Source organism: Natrix helvetica (assembly GCF_964273705.1).
Source record: "Natrix helvetica genome assembly, chromosome: 3".
NCBI classification, from domain to species: Eukaryota; Metazoa; Chordata; class Lepidosauria; order Squamata; family Natricidae; genus Natrix; species Natrix helvetica.
Genome location: NC_138549.1, coordinates 26348963 through 26373459, shown reverse-complemented (window position 1 = coordinate 26373459; position 24497 = coordinate 26348963). Strand labels below are relative to the sequence as shown.

General features: G+C 37.7%; 1 protein-coding gene across 8 annotated transcripts in view; it reads right to left on the bottom strand.

Annotated features, from left to right (window-relative positions):
- The window catches only part of DOCK9 (dedicator of cytokinesis 9), a 137196-nt gene that overhangs the window by 8687 nt on the left and 104012 nt on the right, over positions 1–24497 (bottom strand). For 6 of the 8 annotated variants that reach the window (XM_081948185.1, XM_081948186.1, XM_081948182.1 and 3 more), the window contains exons 39-50: positions 15660–15775; positions 14562–14699; positions 13602–13784; positions 12345–12458; positions 11195–11410; positions 10827–10884; positions 8606–8712; positions 4068–4190; positions 3222–3335; positions 2156–2191; positions 1348–1494; positions 810–1020 (exon numbers count right to left, since the gene is read on the bottom strand). In XM_081948185.1, the coding sequence (XP_081804311.1) occupies positions 810–1020; positions 1348–1494; positions 2156–2191; positions 3222–3335; positions 4068–4190; positions 8606–8712; positions 10827–10884; positions 11195–11410; positions 12345–12458; positions 13602–13784; positions 14562–14699; positions 15660–15775 (1563 nt within the window). The remainder of the gene's footprint in view (positions 1–809; positions 1021–1347; positions 1495–2155; positions 2192–3221; positions 3336–4067; positions 4191–8605; positions 8713–10826; positions 10885–11194; positions 11411–12344; positions 12459–13601; positions 13785–14561; positions 14700–15659; positions 15776–24497) is intronic. The other 2 variants (XM_081948184.1, XM_081948187.1) reach the window with 1 other exon arrangement.

Sequence of the window (24497 nt, the reverse complement as noted above, 5' to 3'; positions counted from 1 at the left end):
AGAGCTAAAACCAATCTCAGCATAACTTTTAGTGAATGTATTGGGATGATAAAATATTATTTTCATAAAATGATACTTACTTTTGCAATTGTAAAATGATATCTTAAAGCATATATTATATGGCCTGGTGATTTTTGCCTAGGGGGATTGGTACTAATTATAGTTTCTATTAAATAAAACATCTTATTAGCTCAGTCCTTACATTCTGTTTGCACTGCCTCTCTAAGACCCTAATGAAACATGTACCTGAAGAACTAGTATAGTATAGTATTTATTGTCTTTGTACATCATGTATACAACGAAATTGGTTTTAGCCTCACTGGTGCAATCCATGACAAAAAATATAAACAACATAGATAGTATAAAGAATAATCCCTATGCAAGTAATTAAAGAAAAAAAAAGATAGAAAAAGAAAAACTAGTCATACATTTCCGGGTGTGCGTGGAGTGATTAACTATATTCATATTTACAAGAATGTGACTTGTTTCCTTTGTGACTCCCAACTAAACAGGTCAATTTCAGCATAAAGGTAGAAAAATGTTTATAGCATATCCTGTATTAGTTTCTAGCACTCATATGTTCATAAAAGTGCCTGAATAGAGTTAATATGATTGATTCAATCCTACTTATCCTTGGCAGAGGGGAAAAAACCTACACCAATTTCCTGCCAAATGGAATTGTGAAAGTTGGTAAGACATAATCATATCAAACCTTTAATAAGACACAAGTTGCTCTGATATTTGAGGGGAAGATAATAGTGGGTAGGTGGGTGGCAGGAGAAACAAGAGTTGCCTTTTCTTTGCCCTACCTGTAAGAATGATGCGTCGCTTGCACTGTTCTTCGACCATACCTCGTCTTTTACCCAGCTGAGTAAAAGGCATCTCGAACATAAATCGGCGGATGTTGTGATTTTTTTCAAACTCCGTTTTTCTTTCCTGCAATTCCTTTTCTTCAAAATATGGAACTACGTGTGTAACTTGAATATAGGCATACTTTGAATCCAAATCCTTAGGATTTACCTACAAAAATTGTAGATAACACAATGCGAAGTTATGAATATATAGTTATTTGTTGATTTAAGGATTGATATAATACTTTCATGAGAACTAAAAACATACTATTTTGTTGAAAAATTGACATAAAAACATTGATGTGTTCAGTAAGTATTACTAAGCTCAAACTAGCTTTATTACAATTATTAAACCAAATGAAGATCTGTAAAGTATTATTTTATTCTATTTAAACAATGGCAACAGAAGAGATTATTCAATTTATTTGTTTAGGTTTACTGTATTTAGATTTTGTTACAGCTTCTTCAGTTCTTATAAGATAATATGTGGTCCTACTTTGTCAGAATCCTGGATCATCCTGACATTTTCAGATCCAAATTTATCTGAGTAGAGCTTTTGTAGCCTCTGGGAAATTTCTGAAAGAGATGTGAGCTTAGGTTCTTTGTAAATATATTCTTTTCCATCCTCGTCTTCAAAGAATCCCTTTAGAAAAAAATAACACAGAAAGGTTAAATTCTGATTATATCAATATTTAATGCAATGTCAGTCTTTAATGTCAAGGATGAAGGAGAAAAAATATTGAAGAATAAAGCAGTGGAGTTGCATTAAAATGAATGCACACAGCTATATAGTGAATGTTGTAATTATATGTGATGTTAAGGTTAATGTTTTCAGGAACATACGGTTTTTCCAATATATTGTTGTATGCCTGTTTCACATGCCAAAACACTAGCCCATGCTTAAAGAGTTTGTGTGATTTTTAAGTTTAACAAAACACCCTATAACATTTCATCATGTCATGCAGTACAACCCAAGTTAATTTTAAATCAAGGGTTAATTTAGCTGAATTCTATTTTATTTTTAGGAAATGCTATATATCATCATTTTTCACATACTCTCTGGTTAATTTATTCTGAATAGATTCCATGGAAGGTGAAACAGGTCTTTTCATCTAAAAAGCAGATCTATTGTTTTATAAATTATAGAAATAAATATTTGAATCTGAAAATGAAATGGTGCAGGGAATACAACATAGCATGTTTAAAATGCAGGCTAAATTGACAACAATATCCACACCAGATGAAGCTTGTATGCAGTGATGTTTACTGCACTGCTTGCTTTAAAAAGCAATATTTGTAATTACCTCCACATCTGTTTCACTGTCTGTAAACTGGTATTGCTATAGTCATAAGAGACAATAGAATAAATGGAGTGTTATATGTTTCAGTCCTATCATAATTTAATTTCTATCACCAACACACATTTTTCTCCAATAAGTGCACATACACATATACTTATATACACAATTTACTTTATTTGGTTGCAAAGGAGATGATAGATGATAGATAGATGATAGATAGATAGATAGATAGATAGATAGATAGATAGATAGATAGATAGATAATGTTAAAATAGTGAGTATGCCTAAGTACAGACATCTTTTCCAAGTGAAAGTATATATTTTCACAAAAATTGAAACAAAGATCAGAAAAAAACTTCCATATCAAAACACAAAATAATGTGCTTAATAATTTATATTGATATGATTAGAAAACTTACCGCTGCCTTAAGAAAGTAATCATAAAGAAAAAAGAAAAAAGCATAAAGTTTACTGATGAAGAGATTGTCCTTTTCAGAATACAATTGTTAGTTCTATAAACATTAATTGAAAGTACATGCAAATAGAAATAGACATAACAGATTTAAAAACATGCTGTTAGAATACAGGTAGATCTTGCTTAACCACTGCCCTGTTTAGTGACCAGTTGAAGTTACAATGGTTGCCAAAAAAGTAACTTTACAACCAGTTGTTATGTTCTTGATCATTGCAGCGGCCCTGCAGTGGCATGATGGACATTTGGGCACTTTGCAATCAGCAGGAATTTACAACCGTCAAGAACATATTGTCATCATGTGATTGCCACTTGTGTACTTCACAACCAATAAGTAGACTCTATGGTGAAGTTGCCAGTAAATTCCCAAGTCACTCTCATGTTGTCTCACTTAACAACCAGGGCGAGCTGTTTAATGACTGAATGAGAAGTGACGTATGTCCATCACAATCATATGATGTTTCATTTAGTGACTGCATCATTTAGTGAAGTAGTTGCCAGTCCCAATTGTGGTTGCTAAGTGAGGGCTACCTGTATGTTGCATTCTTTCAGGTGTTTAGTTGGCAATGAGCAAAGGCTACAGCAGATCGTGCTCACCTGTCCAAAAAAGGCCACTCTGAAATATGTTCCCAGCAATCGCTTTCCTGTGTGCATAACTTCGGTAACTTTGCTATAGGCCCGGTGCAATGTGTCATACAGATGAGCTAACTTCTAAAAATAGATGGAAAATGTTTTTGTAAATAAAGACATGAATACCTTTGGGTTATTAGAAACAGAATAAAATGTATTATCTAGTTAAGTTTTAAAAATTCAAAGCTAGGTTTCCTTAACATAGAACAAAAACGGGTATCATGTTAAAATAACTTTTTAAATTACTAATAATAATTTAATAATAATTTATTAAATTTCTAGACCCCCCCCTCTCCCCGGAGGGACTCCGGGCGGTGTACAGGAAAAAATTAAAAACATACAAACAATCAAACACATAGGTAAAAATCCAATTAAACAACCCCTGTACAATTTATAAAAATTAAAAAACAGACCTTAAAACCAATCTTAAAAATTTAGAAATAGAGGTGAGGTGACTAGAGGTGACATTTGTTGAAAAATCCATTAAATTTCATTAAATTAGGCAGGACTATATAACAACTGAAAAAATTAACTGTGATCACCTAAGACTATAAAGCTATATAGAAAAAAAGATAGTCTTTTTAATATGAGCTTTCACTATATGATAAACTATGTACTCAACTATGAACTCTTTGCACGGCAGCATCCCCATGGTCTGTCATAAGTGTGAATCACCACGGGAGCACTTTATCTGACATAACTTTGAAACAGGTTGGTATTTATTTGGGGGGGGGGGGAATCACTGGTTGTTTAGAACAGTTGTTAAATGGCCTGTTATAAGTCTTTGAAGTATTTATAGATTTAAACTAATACCTCAAAATCTCTTCGTTTTTCATAAACAGGAATTATAAGTTTATATATATCAGAAATCAGTTCATATCGTTCAGCCTTCCAAAGACCATCTGCACATTGTTCCAATAATTCCATCAATATTTCCTAGTTACAGAAAGAATGACATGCAAATTGTCATTACTAGTAGAAATTAATCTGTACCAAAAAATATAGACACAATTTTTACACTATTGATGCATCTATCTATATTTAAGCACTAGCAATATACAGCAAATGTTCTAATAAAATTTTGCTCCAATATTGAAAAGCAAATAGGGATGCCAGTTAACATTCAAAATGTATTTGCTTTATATTTTTAACTCAGTTTGATCTTTGTTTGATCAATATAATGCAGAACACAACATTCACTACTCTTTTATTTTAATGTCAATCAAAATAATTTTCCATTTACCTCCATTCCCTTAGAAACAAAATGGCGTAATCATAGTTATAATACATATTAAATTAAGTGATAGCATTGATAACAGTGCATTTTTGTATTGCTTTATGATCAACTTGATATCAGTATTCCTAGAACACACACACACACACACACACACACACACACACCTTTAATAGGGTCTAGAGTTCATGTAATTATCATAAGATAAAGTTCATGAGTTAAAAATGAGCTCAGCAATAATTATCAGCTAAGCAATTATTCCCTATGCAGCAAAATGTAGTAATCTAAAAATAATAAATCTAGATATTTTTTCTAGAATAATTGATGGCAATCAATAACGTTATTTTCATGTCGGCAGCATGTTTACTCAATTCATACAAACTATTTCAGAAGTTCTTGAGTACAATATAGCAAACCATGGTTGAAGCTAGATGCAGTATTAACAATGTGCAAATGTTACATTTTTCGTATTTCCTACAGGTTGCATTAGTCTTATCAAACCAGCTAATTAAATTGACATGATAGAAAATTTTTAAGTCTTAGCTTGGTTCCTTTGTGGCTTCATTCTCTCAACTGTGGAATATCATATATTATTTCTTATATTTGGTAGTGAAGGATTTTAAGCTTCTTTTATAGTTTGTAAAAATGTGAGTTTTAAAGGATTCCACTGACTCAGACTCTCCTTTTAATTTTTAAAGTATTTTTTCTAATAAAAAGAAAAAGTTTCCTGCCATGATTGTTTTCAGCAATAAATGTACATCTTAGGAACTGTAATAAATAAATGATTTTTTATTATTATTATTATTTCTTTGGATTTCTAAACCGCCCCCTCTCCGCAAAAAGGGACTCGGGGCGGTGTACAGTCAGATAAAATGCAGATAAAATACATGAATAACAATATAAATAATATAAAAACAATTAAATACTAAACATTTAGATGGAGGAGAAGAGACTGTACAAGAAATAAATATGCTATGGAAACCCTAAAAAACATCCCCAATTAAAATACCCAAACCCAGTTAAAATATATCCCCGGGAGACAAAACTAAGAGAGTGCCAGGCCAGCTGATTGAAACAGGTGAGTTTTTAATTTTTGACGGAAGGAGCGGAGGTCGGTGGTGGTTCTGATGTCGGGGGGGGAGGTCATTCCAGAGGGTTGGGCCCATCACAGAGAAGGACCTACTCCTAGGTGTCGCCCGCTGGCATTGCCTAGCGGACGGCACCAGGAGGAGTCCCTCCCTGTGTGAGCGGATTGGTCGTAGGGACGTGTGTGGTAGGATGCGATCCTGCAGATAACTAGGTCCTATGCCATGGAGCGCTTTAAAGATGGTAATCAATACCTTGAAACGCACCCGAAAGGCCACAGGTAGCCAGTGCAGCTCGCGCAGGAGGGGTGTTACGTGGGAGTATCGTGTACTCCCCATGATAACCCGCGCGGCTGCGTTCTGAACTAGCTGCAGTCTCCGGATGCGTCCCAAGGGAAGCCCCATGTAGAGGGCATTGCAGTAGTCCAGGCGAGACGTCACCAGCGCATGAGTGACCGTGCGCAGGGCACTCCGGTCCAGTAGGGGGCGCAATTGGCGCACCAGGCGGACCTGGTGGAACGCCCCCCCTTGCCACGGCTGCCACATGGTCCTCCATTGACAGCCGGGCATCAAGGAGGACGCCCAAATTGCGCGCCCGTTCCACAGGGGACAGTTGTTCGCCCCCTATGGCCAGCGATGGTGTCAGCTGGCTGAACCGAGGTGCCGGTAGCCACAGCCACTCAGTCTTGGAGGGGTTGAGTTTGAGTCTGTTGTCCCCCATCCAGACCCCGACGGCTTCCAAACACCGGGACATCACTTCGACAGCCTCGTTGGGGTGGTTTGGGGTTGAAATATACAGCTGAGTATCATCAGCGTACAGGTGGTACTCAACCCCAAAACCACGGATGATCTCACCCAGCGGCTTCACATATGCGTTGAACAGGAGAGGCGAGAGGACCGACCCCTGTGGCACCCCACAAGTGAGTGGCCTCAGGGTCGACCTCTGCCCCCCTGTCAACACACATTGCTTCCGGTCGGAGAGGTAGGAGCCGAACCACCGCAAAACGGTGCCTCCGACTCCCATCCCCTCCAACCGGCGCAATAGGATACCATGGTCGATGGTATCAAAAGCCGCCGACAGGTCTAATAGGACCAGGATAGAGGAACAACCCCTATCTCTGGCCCTCCAGAGATCATCGACCAACGCGACCAAGGCTGTCTCTGTGCTGTGCCCGGGTCGGAAGCCGGACTGGCGTGGGTCTAGATAATCGGATTCGTCCAGGTGTCGTGGAAACTGCTGCGCCACCACATTCTCGACAACCTTCGCCAGAAAGGGGAGGTTGGAGACTGGACGATAGTTAGCTAGCTCCATTGGGTCGAGCGAAGGCCTCTTGAGCAAGGGTCTCACCACCGCCTCTTTCAAGGCGGTTGGTAAGTATCCCTCACCCAATGAGGCGTTCACCAGGCCCAGAAGCCAGCCTCGTGTCACCTCCCAGGCTGCCAGTACCAGCCAGGAGGGACACGGGTCCATTGAACATGTAGTGGGCTGCAGCCGTCCACGCAACCTGTCCAAATCCTCGGGGACAACAGAGTCAAACTCCTCCCAGAATGGTCTCTCAAGACTCGCTGTTGATGGCTCGTCTGGTCCACTGACGGAGGTCCATCCGCTCCGGATCTGAGCAATTTTGTCCTGCAGATATTCCCCAAACTCCTCTGCTCTTCCCTGTAAGGGTGCCCCCCGCGTCCCCTGCGATAAAAGGGAGCGGGTCACCCGAAACAGGGCGGCAGGGCGGTTATCCGCGGATGCAATAAGGGCGGCACAATGCCTACGCTTGGCCGCTCTTATTGCCACAAGGTAAGTCCGCAAATAGGCTCTTACCTGTGTTCGGTCAGATTCGGAGCGTGAGGACCTCCACCACTGGACTAGCCCAAATAGGTTGTCAAATAACATTACATTTTAAAAATGTAATGTTATTTGACAACCTATTTGGGCTAGTCCAGTGGTGGGCAACCTTTTTTTTCAACTGAGCCAAATCTCGCCAAAACCACGATTGAAATTTATTTTGAGAGCCACATTTTTAAAACCGAAAATACATAGGATGGTACACTGTTTTTAGTTTCAATAAACTCTGGCATTTGAAGCACGCAAGTCTTAAAGCTGTCAAGTTACAAGATCCTTGCATCCCTAACCCTTTAGGAAAAAACCCCCAGGGGTGTTCAAACCTGACAGCTTTAAGACTTGTGGACTTCAACTCCCAGAATTCTGAGAATTGAAGTCCACCAAGGGCATCAATCATATTAGCCCAGGGATCTGCAAAATTGGCTCTTAAGACTGGTGGACTTCAACTCCCAGAATTCTGAGAATTGAAGTCCACCAGTCTTAAAACAGCCAACTTTGCAGACCCCTGTGTTAGCGCAAAGCCTGGTGCTGGGCCTTGCTCCCCCATTGGTGGAGCCCCAAGAAGCGAGGAGGGAGAAAAAGAGACGGAGGCCAAGGAGCTTCCCCCCCCTCAGCAAAAATCTAACCGGGGAGCCGGGCAGTAGCAAATTAGCCAATCATGCGAGGAAAGCGAGGTCTGACCGGGTGGGCAGCGAAACTCCAGGGCTCTCTGTTCTAATTCCCCGTGAAAACTGTTGCCTCTGAAGCGTTTGCTCTACTGTTTGAACCTTTAAGCGCCCCTTTCCCTTTTTTCTTTTCGACCCACAATGATTAGGGAGGATCCTGAAGTCGGGCGGGGACGAGAAGCGAGGAGGCAGAAAAAGAAACGGAGGCGGGGGGGAAGCTTCTTAGCCTCCGTTTGTTTTTCTGCCTCCTCGCTTCTCGTCCCCGCCCGACTTCAGGATCCTCCCTAATCATTGTGGGTCGAAAAGAAAAACGGGAAAGGGGCACTTGTTTTGAAGTGCCCGAGAGTAGGGAGGGGAGCGGGCGCCTGGCACACAGATGAGCCGCATTAAAATGTGTAAAGAGCCGCATGTGGGTCGCGAGCCGCGGCTTGTCGACCACTGGGCTAGTCAATAAAACAGATATTTCAGAAGTCAAGAAAATCAAAATGATAATGACTTGTAAGTATCTATAAACTAAGTTTGCATACTTCATTAAAGTGAACACCTTGCATCCCCACATCTTCCATCATTGAGGCCTCTTCATCTATATTTGGAGTGATTACTCTGAAGCTGCTACAACCTTGTCTAAACATTCCTGAACATATAGGAAAAAAAACATGAAGAAAAATGCACAAGTTAACCTGAAACAATTAGGGAGAGAGTTAGGGAGAGAGAGAATGTAAATCCCACAGATGAATAAAAACAGTCTGATAGCTACTAGTAAATAGTTCAATTGTGAGTTTTGTATAATTGTGTAAGGATATATTTAGAAAGCGGTATGTATCAGATATTGGGAGTATTAAAACTGTTTATAATATTTTCTTCCAAAAAAATGAGCAGTTCAATTGTCTGCTGTTGTTGAAGAAGACTACAAAACAGAAGCATGGAATTATTTCCTGGTAACAAAAACAGCAAGAAGGAAATTTTGGCAAAGGGCCAACCTATCAGAAATGACCTTCCAAGGTATCTGAGTCTCAAGTCGATTCTACAAGGACACCTACTAGTTAAGTAACACTACATGGTCTTTCAAGACTAAGACTGAACAATGGAAAGTCCTTTTATATGATAGGCAATTTGGGAGGTGGGTGGTAGGCAGTGGTGGGATTAAAATAATTTAACAACCAGTTCTCTGCCCTAATGACCAGCTGGGTAGGCATAGCTTGGTCATGTGACTGTGTGAGCGTGGTGAATTCAATGTCACTCAGGACGATGGGCCTTAGCTCCTACAATGTAATAAGGGTTAACCGGAGAGGCTGTTTCTGTAAGCAGGGCAATAAAGATTAGGCTAGAAAAAAACATCTGAATGTTTCCTTCTTCCCTTTCTTACAGCATTAGACCTGCAAAGTGGAAAAAAACAAAATGAGATTTCTTCCAACAACTGGTTCTCCGAACTGCTTAGAAAGTTAACAACGGTTCTCCCGAATAGGTGCGAACTTGCTGAATCCCACCACTGGTGGTAGGGGGGTATTATTAAGATTCACTCCAACCAGAAATACAGGTATTATGATGTTACTGTCATAGCCAGAATTGTGTGAATTGTCTCATGACATATTATGGAGGGGCTTTGAGCATTATGGCTGCATCATGTTGGAAAATAGTTGTGACAATAATGCCTCAATTTTACCATATTTTTCGTAGTATAAGATGCACCTTTTTCCCTCAAAAAAGACGCTGAAAATCTAGGTGCATCTTATACACTGAATACAGCATTTTTTTGCCTCCTGAAACCCCACTCCCTTCACCAAAATGGCTGTGCATAGCCTTTAGGAGGCTTATACAGGGCTCCTGGGGGCTGGGGAGGGCAGAAATGAGTGAAAAATGAGCTGTTTTTTGCTTAATTCTGCCCCCCCAGCCCCCAGGAGCACTCTATAAGCCGCCTAAAGGCTATGCATGCCCTTTTTTGACAAAAATGGGTCCATTTTCGCGAAAAATGAGCTGTTTTGAGGAGGTCTGCAGAGTGCAAAACTTTTTTAAAAAATTTGCCTCTTCAAAATCTTCGTGCGTCTTATACTCCGGTGCGTGTTATCCTCTGAAAAATACGGTAGTTATTTTCCTGTAAATTTTATAGTTAAGTAAAGAGATGCACCAAATTTTGGTAAATAAAAAACAGCCTTTTTCTCTCTTGCTCACCTTTATGAACTACACTTCTCCATGTGTTTACCACAACAGCTGTCTAATCTATGTTGACCCATATTTTATTATTTTAATATATAGGCTTCTAAAGGCATACACAACCTAGGTTTTTGCATTTGGCAACATGGCAATGTCTCAAAACCACTAATCCTCAGCAGATTCTTTAGGATGCTGTATAGCTGTGATTTAGCTGTGATGACTTGAGATCAATGTTTTTTTTCTACCCTTGTTCTAAATAGAAAATAATATTGCCATATTTCAAAGGGCATCTGAAATAATTCCTGAATTAGAAAAGTGTGCTTTGTAGAAAGTAAAGAACTGTTTTTTTTCTATGTAGCCATACGTATTTATTAGTCATACATATTAATACATATTTATTAATCTGTGTTATCAACTATGTGCTCAACTATGAAAGCAAGTAATTGCCTATGGATTCTGTGAAGCCAAAATAATTTTACAAATGACCTATTGCCCAAGGTTTTTTTGAAAAGGGTGAAATATAATAAACTAACATGCTGTATTATTTTTAATATATTTTAAAATATTTTACTGCCCCAAAATGACAATGATGCATACCTTTCCGTAGAAGGTATTCCGCCACCAAAGCTGCTACATGAACATAGCACATTGCTGCCTAGATTATGAATAGAAAGAAAGGACAATTATGATGAATTCAAAATTGTAAGCGTTCAAATAACGCTAAGCTATTTATTTGTATAGGAACTTATTTCAGAAAAAAAAATATCTCTATTTCCACAGATAAGAGCTGGCTGTTCTTCAAAGGCACGTATATAGATAATGCAACTTTCTCCTTGAACTGAAATGAAGTTTCTCACATTTTTAACTTCCTTGCTATTAAAAAAAAGATCTAATTGCTTCAACTTTTAAAAGAATTTATGAAACAGTACTATGAGATCACTTTAAGGTACTTTCTTCTTGCTTACCTCTGAAAAATCTCCATTTTTAACATGAATTTTTGCCATGCTATCCAACCATGTTTTCCTCAGCTCAGGTGTACTGGCGTAAGACTTTGCCAGACTATACTGAAGATCCACTAGCATTTCTGGATCATTCTCGTGTTCCTTCATTTGTGCAGTTGCCATTAGGACCGTACGGATGCGTTTGGTCAGATCTTTTACATCAGAAGGAAAGGTAGTGTGCTATAATTGAAATAACATGATTAATAATGTGAACACAAACAAGGGCCACAAAAGATGAGTAAACTGCAATGCATACATCCAATACAGATAATAGTCATCTTTAGGCATTTGCCTGAATGCAAATAGATGAAAAGCAATGGGAAGTTGGGTGCTAAATGCTAATTTCACTCCATACTCTCTTCAACTTCCATGTGTTAAGTGGTACTCTGAAGAAAACAACACTTTGCATGATTCAGAACTTTGCAGCATTAGAAATTCAAATCATGCAGATATTCTAAAAACATTTAAGGAACTTCATGTAAAGCTTCTCTTTGAATTCTTAGCTAACCTGGATTTCACAGTCTATAGAGACTCCTGCAGTAAATAATCAGAGTTGTACATTCATTTACTATTATGCTGGGTTGCTAAGTTATAAATTAGTTCACAAACTTTTGTCAGAGTTAAAGAGAATCAGGCATTTGCAGCACTAAAGATTTCAGCCAACAGCCCACATTCAATATCAGACTTCAAGGAATGAGACTAAAAGGTAAAAAGAATGGTGAAATGGAACCCTGACAAGAACAAATTTATTTTTGCATTTTCTTACTTATTTATTTAAGGCTGCAAATGTCAAAGATTAACTTTGTCAATATGGCAAATTTCTCTCAGTAGGACTGAATTTCTATATGCAAAATAGTTTTGGAAACCACAGGATGTAGTAAAATTGACTGTACTACTATAGTTCAGACTGACATATAGTATTTGATAAAAACAAATCTTACATTTCTAGAAGTCTTATTATATTCCTTCCCCTCAAATACAAGAAGCTTACCTTACCTAACTACCTGGACAAAAGGGAATAAACTTCCAATAGTAGTTTGCAAGTTCCTTCACATTACAAGGTACTACTCGAGTAATGTCAATTGACAAATTCTACATTTCACATTTTACAAACCTTAATATATTTATCACTGTTTGCACAGTTATTAATAATGGAAAGAGACTGCTGAAATCTGGTTCCTCCAATTCCAGCAACATCTGCAATCAGCTGACTCACAGAAATGATAACCTATTAAGATGCAAAATCACAATTTTGGTTACGTATCACTATCCAAACTACAATAATTTGTAAATTATCTCACTTCAACTTGAAAGCATACAATATAATTTAAATTAGCAATCATAATTTTCCATATAAATGCTGCTTTTAAAGCAATTTCCGCCAACAGTAATTGCTTTCAAAGCAATATTCATACCAGAAATTAGGGCATTTATTGTTTTCCGCACCACTTAACATTTATTTTTGCAAATGTCATTGCCACATTATCAAGACATATCAAATCTTATTGAAATTACATTGTTGCAATTTTAAGACAGAACTACAAATGGATAAAATAAATCGACTTTCCAAACGATATATAAGAAATTTAAAATATACATGAAGTAAAGCTAAGTAAGATACTGAATGTATCTGACCCTAAACTCTGTGTGCCAAATATCAAACTTGGGTTCTCTGCAATGAAATATCATAATGCAAGGCCTCCCCTCCCTTCTCCAAAAAATCTCTGCAGTCTTGCAAAAAAAAAAAAAGTGTGATCACTAAAATGTCAAGTAAGGTAGCCTATGCTATACCATATAAAAACTATTCTGCAAACTGAATGTCAGTTAGCAAAGTAAGTATCAAAATTCTCCCAAATTTTTACAAAGAATGATGCATATATAAAACTTAATGCTTGATTAATAAAGATTATCCTTCAATATTTGCTGTATATGACAACAGAGCAACATCTGTATCTATTTTCATGTATTTGTATTTATTCGTTTGTTAAACATGTACAAGATAGCAGGTATAAATATAAACATGGACATGAATGAAATAAATGGATACAAATGGAGACGGTAGCCACGCTGGTGCGCTTATGCACGCCCTCTTTACAGACCTCTTAGGAATAAGGTGAGGTCCACTGTAGACACTTTTAAGGTTGAAGCTGTGAGGGTTAGAGGATGTAATAACGGAGTCAGGTAGAGCATGCTCTATAATATATGCATATATATTATATATATGCATGCTCATAATCTATGCATTACCTCCATTTGTTGTATGCATTTTAGCAAAGATAAACTCTCAGTTTAAAATCTTCAGAAATTTAAAGATAAAGTTTCATTGATTTTTTTTCTTTATGAAACAAGTGAAACAACAAAGTACACTCACCTGTAAATGTGTCCTCACAAATGATCTCTTTTTGGTATAATCAAAATTATTCTTCATTAAGAAGTAAAGGAGCTGTGAAGCTTCAGTTCGAATTGAACTTAGTTTGGAATTGCAGCACTTCAAAATTTCACAGCATAGTGAAGAACACATATCAGCTCGCCCTTCATAAAAGGTAGAAGGGAACTGTAGAGCAGAAAAAACATTTATTCTGTTAAGACCAACTTAATAAAACTAGGATGAAATAAAATCTTAATCCAAATAACATTTTTTATATTTCTGAATGCACTTCCATCTTTACTAAAGTTGAGCAAAATAAAAATAATGTGGGACACTAAATAGAAGAGAAATTAATTAGCAATAGCAATTATCATTTAGGCTCAGTGGCTAAGACGCTGAGCTTGTCGATCAGAAAGGTCAGCAGTTCGAATCCCTATTGCTGTTAATGGAATGAGCTCCCGTTACCAGCTTCTGCCAACCTAGCAGTTCGAAAGCATGTAAAAATACAAAGCAGAAAAATAGGAACCACTTTGGTGGAAAGGTAACTGTTGCGTGCGCCTTCAGCATTGAGTCATGCCGGCCACATGACCACGGAGACGTCTTCAGAGAGATTTGGCTCTTCGGCTTTGAAACAGAGATGAGCACTGTCCCCTAGAGTCAGGAACGACTAGCACATATGTGCGAGGGGAACCTTTACCTATCATCCTATAGCAATTTGCAGTAATCTCTGGGTGATTTATAATGTAGAAGCATTAATTGCACATTACCCCCAACAATCTGGATCAAGTTATTCTCCTATCTAAAAGACAGACCTTGGCATTTAAAACAGAGGTATCTTTTTATTTAACATGTAGATCTATTATATGTGGAAAAGCATTTAACTGATTCCTAAAAGAAATAAATAAAATGTGAAACCATACAGCAATATAATATACACTATCAAGGAAATAAAATTAAAATTACCTTAAAAATTAAGGTCCTTAAAGCATTGAAAACATTTTTTAAAGCTGTTTCAGACTGATTTTTTTGTAGAAAGCAAATGTATACATCAAATACTTTTTTCATCAGAGGATTATGGCCATCGTCCTTCAGCAACTGATTCTTAAAATTAAGAAAATGTATATTTTGAGGGGGAAAAGAATTATTTACATTAACGCATCTGTATATAGATCTGCTAATCAATTAACTTCACAAAGATCTGCATACAAAACAATTCAGAAATTCTTAATTACTACCATAAGCCAAATCTGCAATATCCTGATATTAACAATATGCTGATATTATCAAGTAACATTTTCAAAAAGTTTATTTTTGACTAGAAGTGAACATAGTCCTTGACTTACAGCCAAAATTGGGAGCAAAACTCTCTTTTGCAAAACAGTGCAGTTGTTAAATGAATCATGCCCGATTTTGCAACCTTTTTGCTATAGTTGTTAAGTGGGCTTCTTTTATTGACCTTGCTTATTGGAAACCCCATGGGCTAGTGTCAAATGGCAATCCCATGATTTTAGGATGCTGAGACCATTGCAAAGCACCCAGATGGGACCGTAGGAATGCTGCAATGGTTATAAATGCAAGGATTGCGGGTTGTAAGTAACTTTTTTCACTGCTGTCATTACTTCAAATGGTTGTTAAACAAATTGTTGTAAGTCAAGGACTACCTATACCTCAGCTTTTGTGTATCCAATATTAGTTTTGATTTGTCTACCTGAATAGCAATTTGACTTATTATGTGCCAGTGCACATAGGAAACTTTTTTCAAAGCAATTACTAATGATAAATCTATTAATAAACGTAAGTGTTGATTAACATATTAATTGTTAATATTTCAGATAATGGATAGTGTGACTTTTATCAGATTTCTGAGAGGGAGGGAAGTAAAACACCCTTTAAAATATTACACAGTATAATACAAAAACCCAACCTTTAGAAATACCAACGAGGAAGCCTAAACACAATTGTAAAAGAAAGTTCTGGAGCAGGAATATTTCTATCTGTAAAATAGTACTGTTAAGACACTATATCACTATTAGTACACAACTGTATATATCTAAAACATACCTTAAATGCCACTGTGAACAAAGATAAAGTATTCAAAATCGTAAGACCCACTTCAGTAGCAATATTGGCTTCAAGTAAGGATTGGTGAAGAACATCTGCTTCTGAATGGCCATAACCTGCATGAATTTGAAGTAGCTTTTATCTGGATCAATTTTATTTCAATTAATCAAGTGGCATTTATGTTACAGAATAATAGAGCTGGAGCAATAGATAACAACATTAACAAGAAAAGGCATGTAATATAATGCATGTAACATCCATTTGCCTTGATTTCCTTATTTTACAGAGAAATTTAATACTAAAGGGAACAATGTATTTATAGTTCCCTAAACAGTAACGATACCTATTAATATTTCTAGGTTACTTTGTGTTTTGTATCTATCAGAAAATGCTCTTAAAAATTATGAGAAACACTCAAATAGTCCCATAGCGGTATTTCTAAATCTGTGGCTTGTCTTTTCTTTTTTATTTAACTAGAAAATGAAGAGTGGATAAGAGTTGAAGATTTAATATTTATTTATATAGAAAAATCTTCATGCATGATTTTTAGACACATAAAAACTCATCTTTAGAAGACCGTTTTTAAATTTGATTAAATTAAATTAATTAGTATTATTAAGAAGCCTCTGACGGCAAACAATTTTACTTCAAATCTCTAAATACAATTAATTCTATTGAAGATGAAATGAAAAAAGGAAGGAATGCCATATCATTGAAACAAGCACAGCCTCCTTGACTGGGTTATTTTATTTATGGGACTCACTTAGAAATTGAACTGCAACAGATTTTGACCAATTTTGGTCTGGTTTCATGCCTAAACCTCTAATGGTCAAGAATTATCTTGTTTTTTTAATATACCGTGTTTCCCCGAAAATAAGACAGGGTCTTATTTTCTTTTGACCCCCGAAATAAGTGCTTGGCTTTATTTTCGGGGAGGTTTTGTTATTTTTGAGGTGCAGGAGGCAGCAAGTGTGGTCACTCATAGCTGCTGCTCTGTTGCAATATTTTCAGGGAGGGCTTATTTTAGTGCATGTGCTCAAAAGTTCGACTGGGCTTATTATCCGGGGAGGTCTTATTTTCAGAGAAAAAGGTTAGTTAAAGTTATTGCCCTATCTATCTATCTATCTATCTATCTATCTATCTATCTATCTATCTATCTATCTATCTATCATCTATCATCTATCTATCTATCTATCATCTATCTATCTATCTATCTATCTATCTATCTATCTATCTATCTATCTATCTATCTATCTATCTATCTATCTAATCTATATCTATATATAAATTGCTTTGTTTTGTGTGTGTGTGTGTGTGTGTGTGTGTGTGTTGTATTTGTGCTGATAAATAAATAAAGGGAGACTAGTATGGATCCATTTCAAGCTATTTAGCTCTCATCAGCTAGCCATACCCTTACTGGGATTCGAACCAGGGCTGTATTGCATATTAGGCCGATGTAATTTGGGCATACCAGGGGTTGTAACACAAATACATATACATATACATATACATATACATATACATATACATATACATACATACATACATACATACATACATACATACATACATAAAACAAAGCAATTTATGAAATGAATAAACTTTTGATTAATTAGCTTGCCATTCCTATATTACAAATTCAATAGGCCAAATCAATTCATTGGTAAATTTATTTACTCATTACTGCACTTGAACTTAATGGCCACAGAATACTAATACTTTATTAAGATACTAAAATAAGCAAGTAAAATATAGCATAGATTAACAACATAGTTTATTCAATTAATATAAACATATGCATATAAAAATAAATCAAGAGAAAATGCAATTCTTCAAGCTGGCACACACAAGAATTAAGCCATTTTATGAGCCATGTGGTTACATTTGCCATTTTTAAAAGAGAATCAGACACAGTGAAGTTCTGGATTCTGGACTAGTCACAGAGTTGTTTCCATGGGATCTATCTAAAAACAAAAATATGGGATTGCTTCTGTCTACGTTTTTCCCTTTTAGCAACAGGGAAAGAGCAGTAGAGGCTTCAGAATTTAAAAAAGCCAGCAATGAAGTTTATTTCTACTTGATATTATTATAGGCATTTTGTGTGAAACACTCGTTCATCGAAAACTATGGTTTGATGATATCCATACTACTATGTTTTCCCGAAAATAAGACACGGTCTTATTTTCTTTTGACCCCCGAAATAAGCACTTGGCCTTATTTTTGGGGAGGTCTTACTATTTTTGAGGTGCAAGAGGTGGTGAGCGTGGTCACCTCATGGCTGCTACTGTGTTGAAATATTTTCGAGGAGGGCTTATTTTCGGGAGAGGACTTTTAGCGCATGCGCTCAAAAACCCGACTGGGCTTATTATCTGAGGAGGTCTTATTTTAGGGGGTACAGGGTATATGAAAAATTGCAGCTTGGGGAAAAAAGGAAACAATAAAGAACATAAACTGTGAAATGAAATAAATACATTAATTTCAAACACAAATATTAATGAAACCTGAAGCTTTTTTTCTAGGTATTATGGACAAACCAATATTGAAATAACGCTGTTTCTTAATATGGTGATTGTTGAAAGGATTGTTTATACTAAGCATTGGAAGGAAAAGGGAACGCCGACAGTCAAAGAGTGGATTTTAAAATTGACTGAATTAGCAGAGATGGCAAAATTAACTGCTTTGATTAGAGACAATGGATTAGACAAGTTTATAAGAAACTGGAAGCCATTTCGGGACTTTCTACGTGTTAAATACAATAACAGATGGTTAACAGGGATTTGAAGACTAGTTTTAATCTTTGGGATTACCTGTTCACTGTTTAGGTTTGTGTGTGTGTGTGTGTGTGTGTATAAAGAAAAATTATTGAGAAATGTATTAAGAAAAATTATATATATATATATATATATATATATATATATATATATATATATATATATATATATATATATATATATATATATATATATATATATATATATATATATATGTTGTATTTGTGCTGATAAATAAATAAAGTATGTAACACAAATAAATAAATAATTTATTCACGGGTGTAGGTATGCTGGTCTTGTTGTATTCGGGTCTTTTCCCGTGTAAGATTGAGATTGTCTTGGCAACGTTTCAGCGAGGTCTCACTCGCCATCTTCAGGCTGGGTTTTGGGGTTAAAGTGTTATCGGAGCTGCCGTCTTTCTGTAAATTTTGGTGGGAGTGTGTGGAGTGCTGGCTTTGTTTCAGTAAGTGTGCTGATTGGTGCTGGCTTGAAATAGAGCTATACTAGTCTCCCTTTATTTATTTATCAGCACAAACACAACACAAATATAAAAAGGCAACATTAAAAATATGGTTTTCTGCCTGGATGGTCTCCTGTAGTGAGCCGATAGACAGAAAGGGGGAGTAGTGAGTTCCCTCCCATATTTGGGCATACCAGGGGTTGTAACACAAATACATGTGTGTGTGTGTGTATGTTTGTGTTGTATTTGTGCTGATAAATAAATAAAGGGAGACTAGTATAGAATTATTTCAAGCTATTTAGCTCTCATCACCTAGCCATACCCTTACTGGGATTTGAATCTGGGCTGTATTACATATTAGGCAGGAGTCTTAGCCACTAAGCCACAGGCTCATCTCCTTATCAGCTGAGCCAGGGAAATAGGTATGTATTTGTGTTACAACCCCTGATATGCCTAAATATGGGAGGAAGGTCACTACTCCCTGTTTCTGTCCTTCGGCTCATCACAGAAGACCATGCAGGCAGAAAACCATATTTTTATTTTTAATGTTGCCTTTTTATATTTGTGTTGTAATTAGCTCGAAATAGATCTATACTAGTCTCCCTTTATTTATTTATCAGTACAAATACAACATATATATATCTTAAAGACCTGTTATGTAAGGGGAGGAGAAAATATCAGATTTTTTATTCATTTTCCAGAATTCATCTGAGGTGGATTTTTTTAAATGTTTAGCGTAAGATGTATTTGATATTTGGTGGGAATTGGTACACATGGTGTTTTGCTTGGTGTCAGATTTTCTTTTTTTTCTATTCTTATATTTTGCATTTTATCTTTGGAGATGTCAAAATAAATAGGACATTAACAAAAATATAGATGAGTTATATGTTTGCGAAACTAAAACAAAAAGGATATCAATGTAATGTATAAACCTAAGTGTTTATTATGAAATAATAGGTCATTGAGACATATATAAATGTCTATTTATTGTAATATTAATTTGTAGTGTCATTAAAAAGCATGATAAAAGGATGAGACTTGAACTGTAGAATATTTTGTTCAAAAACAGTGTTGAAAATTGATTGCTGAATGTGATCAGAGCAGTATACAACAGTAATTATACATATGCGAGAATAATTGGAATGCTTACCAAACAGTTAAAAATGATGTTTCTTTAGTGTTTTATATCTATGACTAAGTGTTTAAGGATGCATATAATGATAGTAGGATGTGAATATATATGTTTGTACACAGATGCTTCTGCATTATTGGCTGTAAATCAGAACAATTTGCAGTGAAAGTTAGAAGATTGTAAGATACAACAAGAACAATCAGAAAATTAATGTATCAAAGAAAAAAGCTGCTGTGCTTGACAAAGAAAATGAGGTGAATGACATAGCAAGTCATATATTATGGCACAAAATCAGATGAATTATGTATTTTGCTAAAATCTGTATACTACTAAAAGTCTCCTCTCTGTCTGTAACCTTTAATTAGTTGAAACTGTGCCTCATTAGGGAATAATTTTGAAGCACGGTACTTCAAATGGTACTTAACAAACACATCCAAAATCCAGAACCCATTACTCCTGTGGAACTGAAATTCTAAGGATCTTCAAAACAATTACATCTGCAAACTTGTGGTGGCTGCCAGTCACCTGATTGTGATTTCCAACACATCCTTGCAGCTTCCCACAAACAAAATCAGTGAGGAAGCCAGCAGAAAGATGGAAGTCTCTCCTGCCAGAACGGAACAACTCGCCGCAGGACAAAAAATACAAAAGTTACATTAATTTCAGTGGCACCATGGCCCTTAATAATAAAATAATATCAATCCAGAAATACAAGAGTTACAATAATTTCAATGAAAATGTGTCACCAACAATAAAAATAACTAAATGAAGTGATTAATATAGCATTGAATTGTCCTGCAGCTAGTTGTCCTAGACCAGGGGTGTCAAAACTGCTTGCGTTGTGATGTTTTTTGCCTTTACAGAGCCGTAGTGGGCATGGTCTGTGCGAGCTGCATCTGGCTTGTGGGCCGCCAGTTTGACAGGCCTATTCTAGACCCTCTCTCACATTCATTGGGGTTTTGCCTACCCTTGGTCATTCTGTTTCTGTTTAGGTAAGGAAAGGAAATATCTCTTAAAGGATGACCTAATCCAGTGGTTGGCAAGCCGCGGCTCGCGAGCCACATGCGGCTCTTTACACACTTTAATGTGGCTCTTCTGTGTGCCGGGCGCCCGCTCCCCTCCCTCCTCTCGGGCACTTCAAAACAAGCGCCCCTTTCCCTTTTTTCTTTTCGACCCACAATGATTAGGGAGGATCCTGAAGTCGGGCGGGGGCGAGAAGCGAGGAGGCAGAAAAAGAAACGGAGGCTAAGGAGCTTCCCCCCCCCCCGCCTCCTCCCAGCAAAAATCTAACCGGGGAGCCAGGCGGGCAGTAGCAAATTAGCCGATCACGCCGCGTGATCAGCTAATTTGCTACTGCCCGCCGGCTCCCTGATAAGATTTTTGCGGCGGGGGGGGAGAAGCTCCTTGGCCTCCGTCTCTTTTTCTCCCTCCTCGCTTCTTGGGGCTCCACCAATGGGGGAGCAAGGCCCGCCCAGCGCCAGGCTTTGGGCTAACACAGAGGTCTGCAAAGGTGGCTGTTTTAAGACTGGTGGACTTCAATTCTCAGAATTCTGGGAGTTGAAGTCCACCAGTCTTAAGAGCCAATTTTGCAGATCCCTGCCTGGGCTAATATGATTGATGCCCTTGGTGGACTTCAATTCTCAGAATTCTGGGAGTTGAAGTCCACCAGTCTTAAGAGCCAATTTTGCAGATCCCTGCCTGGGCTAATATGATTGATGCCCTTGGTGGACTTCAACTCTCAGAATTCTGGGAGTTGAAGTCCACCAGTCTTAAGAGCCAATTTTGCAGATCCCTGGGCTAATATGATTGATGCCCTTGGTGGACTTCAATTCTCAGAATTCTGGGAGTGGAAGTCCACAAGTCTTAAAGCTGTCAGGTTTGAAGACCCCTTGGGGTTTTTTTCCTAAAGGGTTAGGGATGCAAGGATCTTGTAACTTGACAGCTTTAAGACTTGCGTGCTTCAAATGCCAGAGTTTATTGAAACTAAAAACAGTGTACCATCCTATGTATTTTCGGTTTTAAAAATGTGGCTCTCAAAATAAATTTCAATCGTGGTTTTGGCGAGATTTGGCTCAGTTGAAAAAAAAGGTTGCCCACCACTGACCTAATCGATCATGGGTTGTCTAGTGTTTACTAAAGATGGGAAAATCAGGAAATTTTAAGACATAAATTCTAGTAGAGAACATCTGTTGCCAAGAAAAAAAACAATATAAAATGAGAATATTTGTAGCTCAGAGTTAGGGGTGCTTGGTGTTCTCTGAGCTTGCTTGTTTTCTTGCAAATGTTAACTAAAACTTTGGTAACTGATGGTGTCATCTAGTTTGGGTAATGAAATCCTTGAAGAAACAACCAAGCTCCAAGAGCGCCAAGGACCCCTCAATATAAAAAGAATTTTTAAAAATCTGTGTATAAGAACATGCTTCTGCTGATTTTATATATATGCATGTATGTATGTACGTATGTATGTTAGAATTGGCTATGACACATAAAATAAAAAGTTCAGTTGAATTAAAAGGAAATGCCATATTTGTGTGTGAAGAGTAACAAATAGGGGTCCTCATGGTTTTGGTCGTTAGAAGAGATGCTGTGCCCAGCCTCCTGTGCTCTGGCCCAATGCCTGGTCATCAGAGCCTCGGGGACTATAACTTTCTGGCTGCTATTGTGGAATGCATGGTTGATCTATAATAAAATTCCACTCATCCCTAACTTTACCATTGGTGAAAGGGCTGACCTTGCATGTATTAGTGATACCTGGTGGTTGGGAAGACTGGAAGGAAGACTGCCTTTGTCAGAAATGAAGTAGGAGCAGTAGTGTGGTAACTGTCATGTGACAGAGAGTAGTAGCATCCAGGAGAATTGCTCTCCAGACAACAGTAAGTGAAATCCTGTTTGTTAAGTTAGGCTCCAGGATTGGATTAAGACTGCTGCTATCATACCAGACTCCCTCCTACATAGCAGCTCCCTACCTGAGCTGCTCAACGCAGCAACCAGATTGACAATGGAGTTCCCAAATGTAAGCCACAGGGGAATTTCAACTTGGCCCAGATTACCAAAAATCTGACTCACAGCAGGCTCACATACAAGACCTCTTTTTTGTCTCGGGATGATGGCAAACCATCTGAAAGTGGTGGTTGTTACTATCAGTCTTCTGTCTATGGTCTGATTACTCCCTATTGATCTTGAAGTTCTCTCCAGCAGCACCCTGGGAAGAATAAGAGCCATGGTGGGAGGAACAAGAGCCATGGTGACACTGGTTAGAATGCAGTACTGTAGGGTTAACTCACTGCTCACTCCAGGAGTTCAATTCTGAGTGGCTCGAAGTTGACTCAGCCTTCTGTCCTTCCGAGGTCAGTAAAATGAGAACTCAGGTTGTTGGGGGCAATATGCTGACTTTGTAAACCCTTAGAGAGGGTTGTAAAGCACTGTGAAGTGATATATAACTCTAAGTGCTATTGCTATTCAATCGGTCTATCCCAGGTGTCTGACGGAAGTAGGTGGGTTTCAGTGGAACATTTGGGTTATTTCTGAGCATCAGGTAGGTGGTTCACCTGAGGCCTTAGTCTTTGTCTGGAATGAGGGTATGACAAAGGCCCTCAAATAGAGCACATGTGTAAGAACTCTGTGCATAGGGATCCTGGAATCCCCCGTGGTTTTCAGAAACATTCTGGATGATGAAGCCACATAAGAAATCCCTAGAGTGCCCCTGGAGGAAAACAAAGAGTGAACGCAACTAAACATAGTGAAAACCTTTGTTAAGGCTGATCTTGGGGCAATAAAGGCAGCAACACATAATTATCCATCCATCCTTATTTCATCTGCAAAATACCCTCTGATGGTCTTGTTTAAAGTGACCAGATTTCTCCTCCCCAAGGAGAAACCAGGGAACATATAAGAGATATTGTGAAGTTTATTCCAGGCATCTGTTGGACAAACTTGCTTGGATTTTCTAACAGCAAGAGTCTACCTCTCAAGTCAAAGTCCTATGGAGTTGATTGAGGCATAGTTCGGTTATTTGGGGAGAGTTGGCCTGATGAGGTTTAAGACTATGAATTCAGTTGCTTGTATTTTAGATCCATGTCATTTCTGGTTGGTTATGTTGTGGCGTGGTTCTCTCAAGATTGGTTCCAGCTGGTGTTGGTGACAGTAGGAAAAGATCTAGCCATAGGTTTTTTAAGAAGAGACAGGGCAACCATTTGTCTGAAATGAGCAGAGGGTTGGAGTAGAAGATCTCCAAAGTCCTGTTACTCTTTGCAGGTTACCACAGGGCTCAACTGTCTTGCCCTCATCTGCATGAAACTTCCAGTGAGAGTCTGAGGCATTCAGTTGCATACCTCTGCCTTAGTTGCTTGCTTGCAGATGTTGTAGGATAGTCATTGCTATTGGCACTGATGATGTTACCTAGATGGGTAATTACATGTCAACAAGCAAATAGCCAAGCTCAGAAAGCGCCATGGACTCTACAATTCAAACCTGAG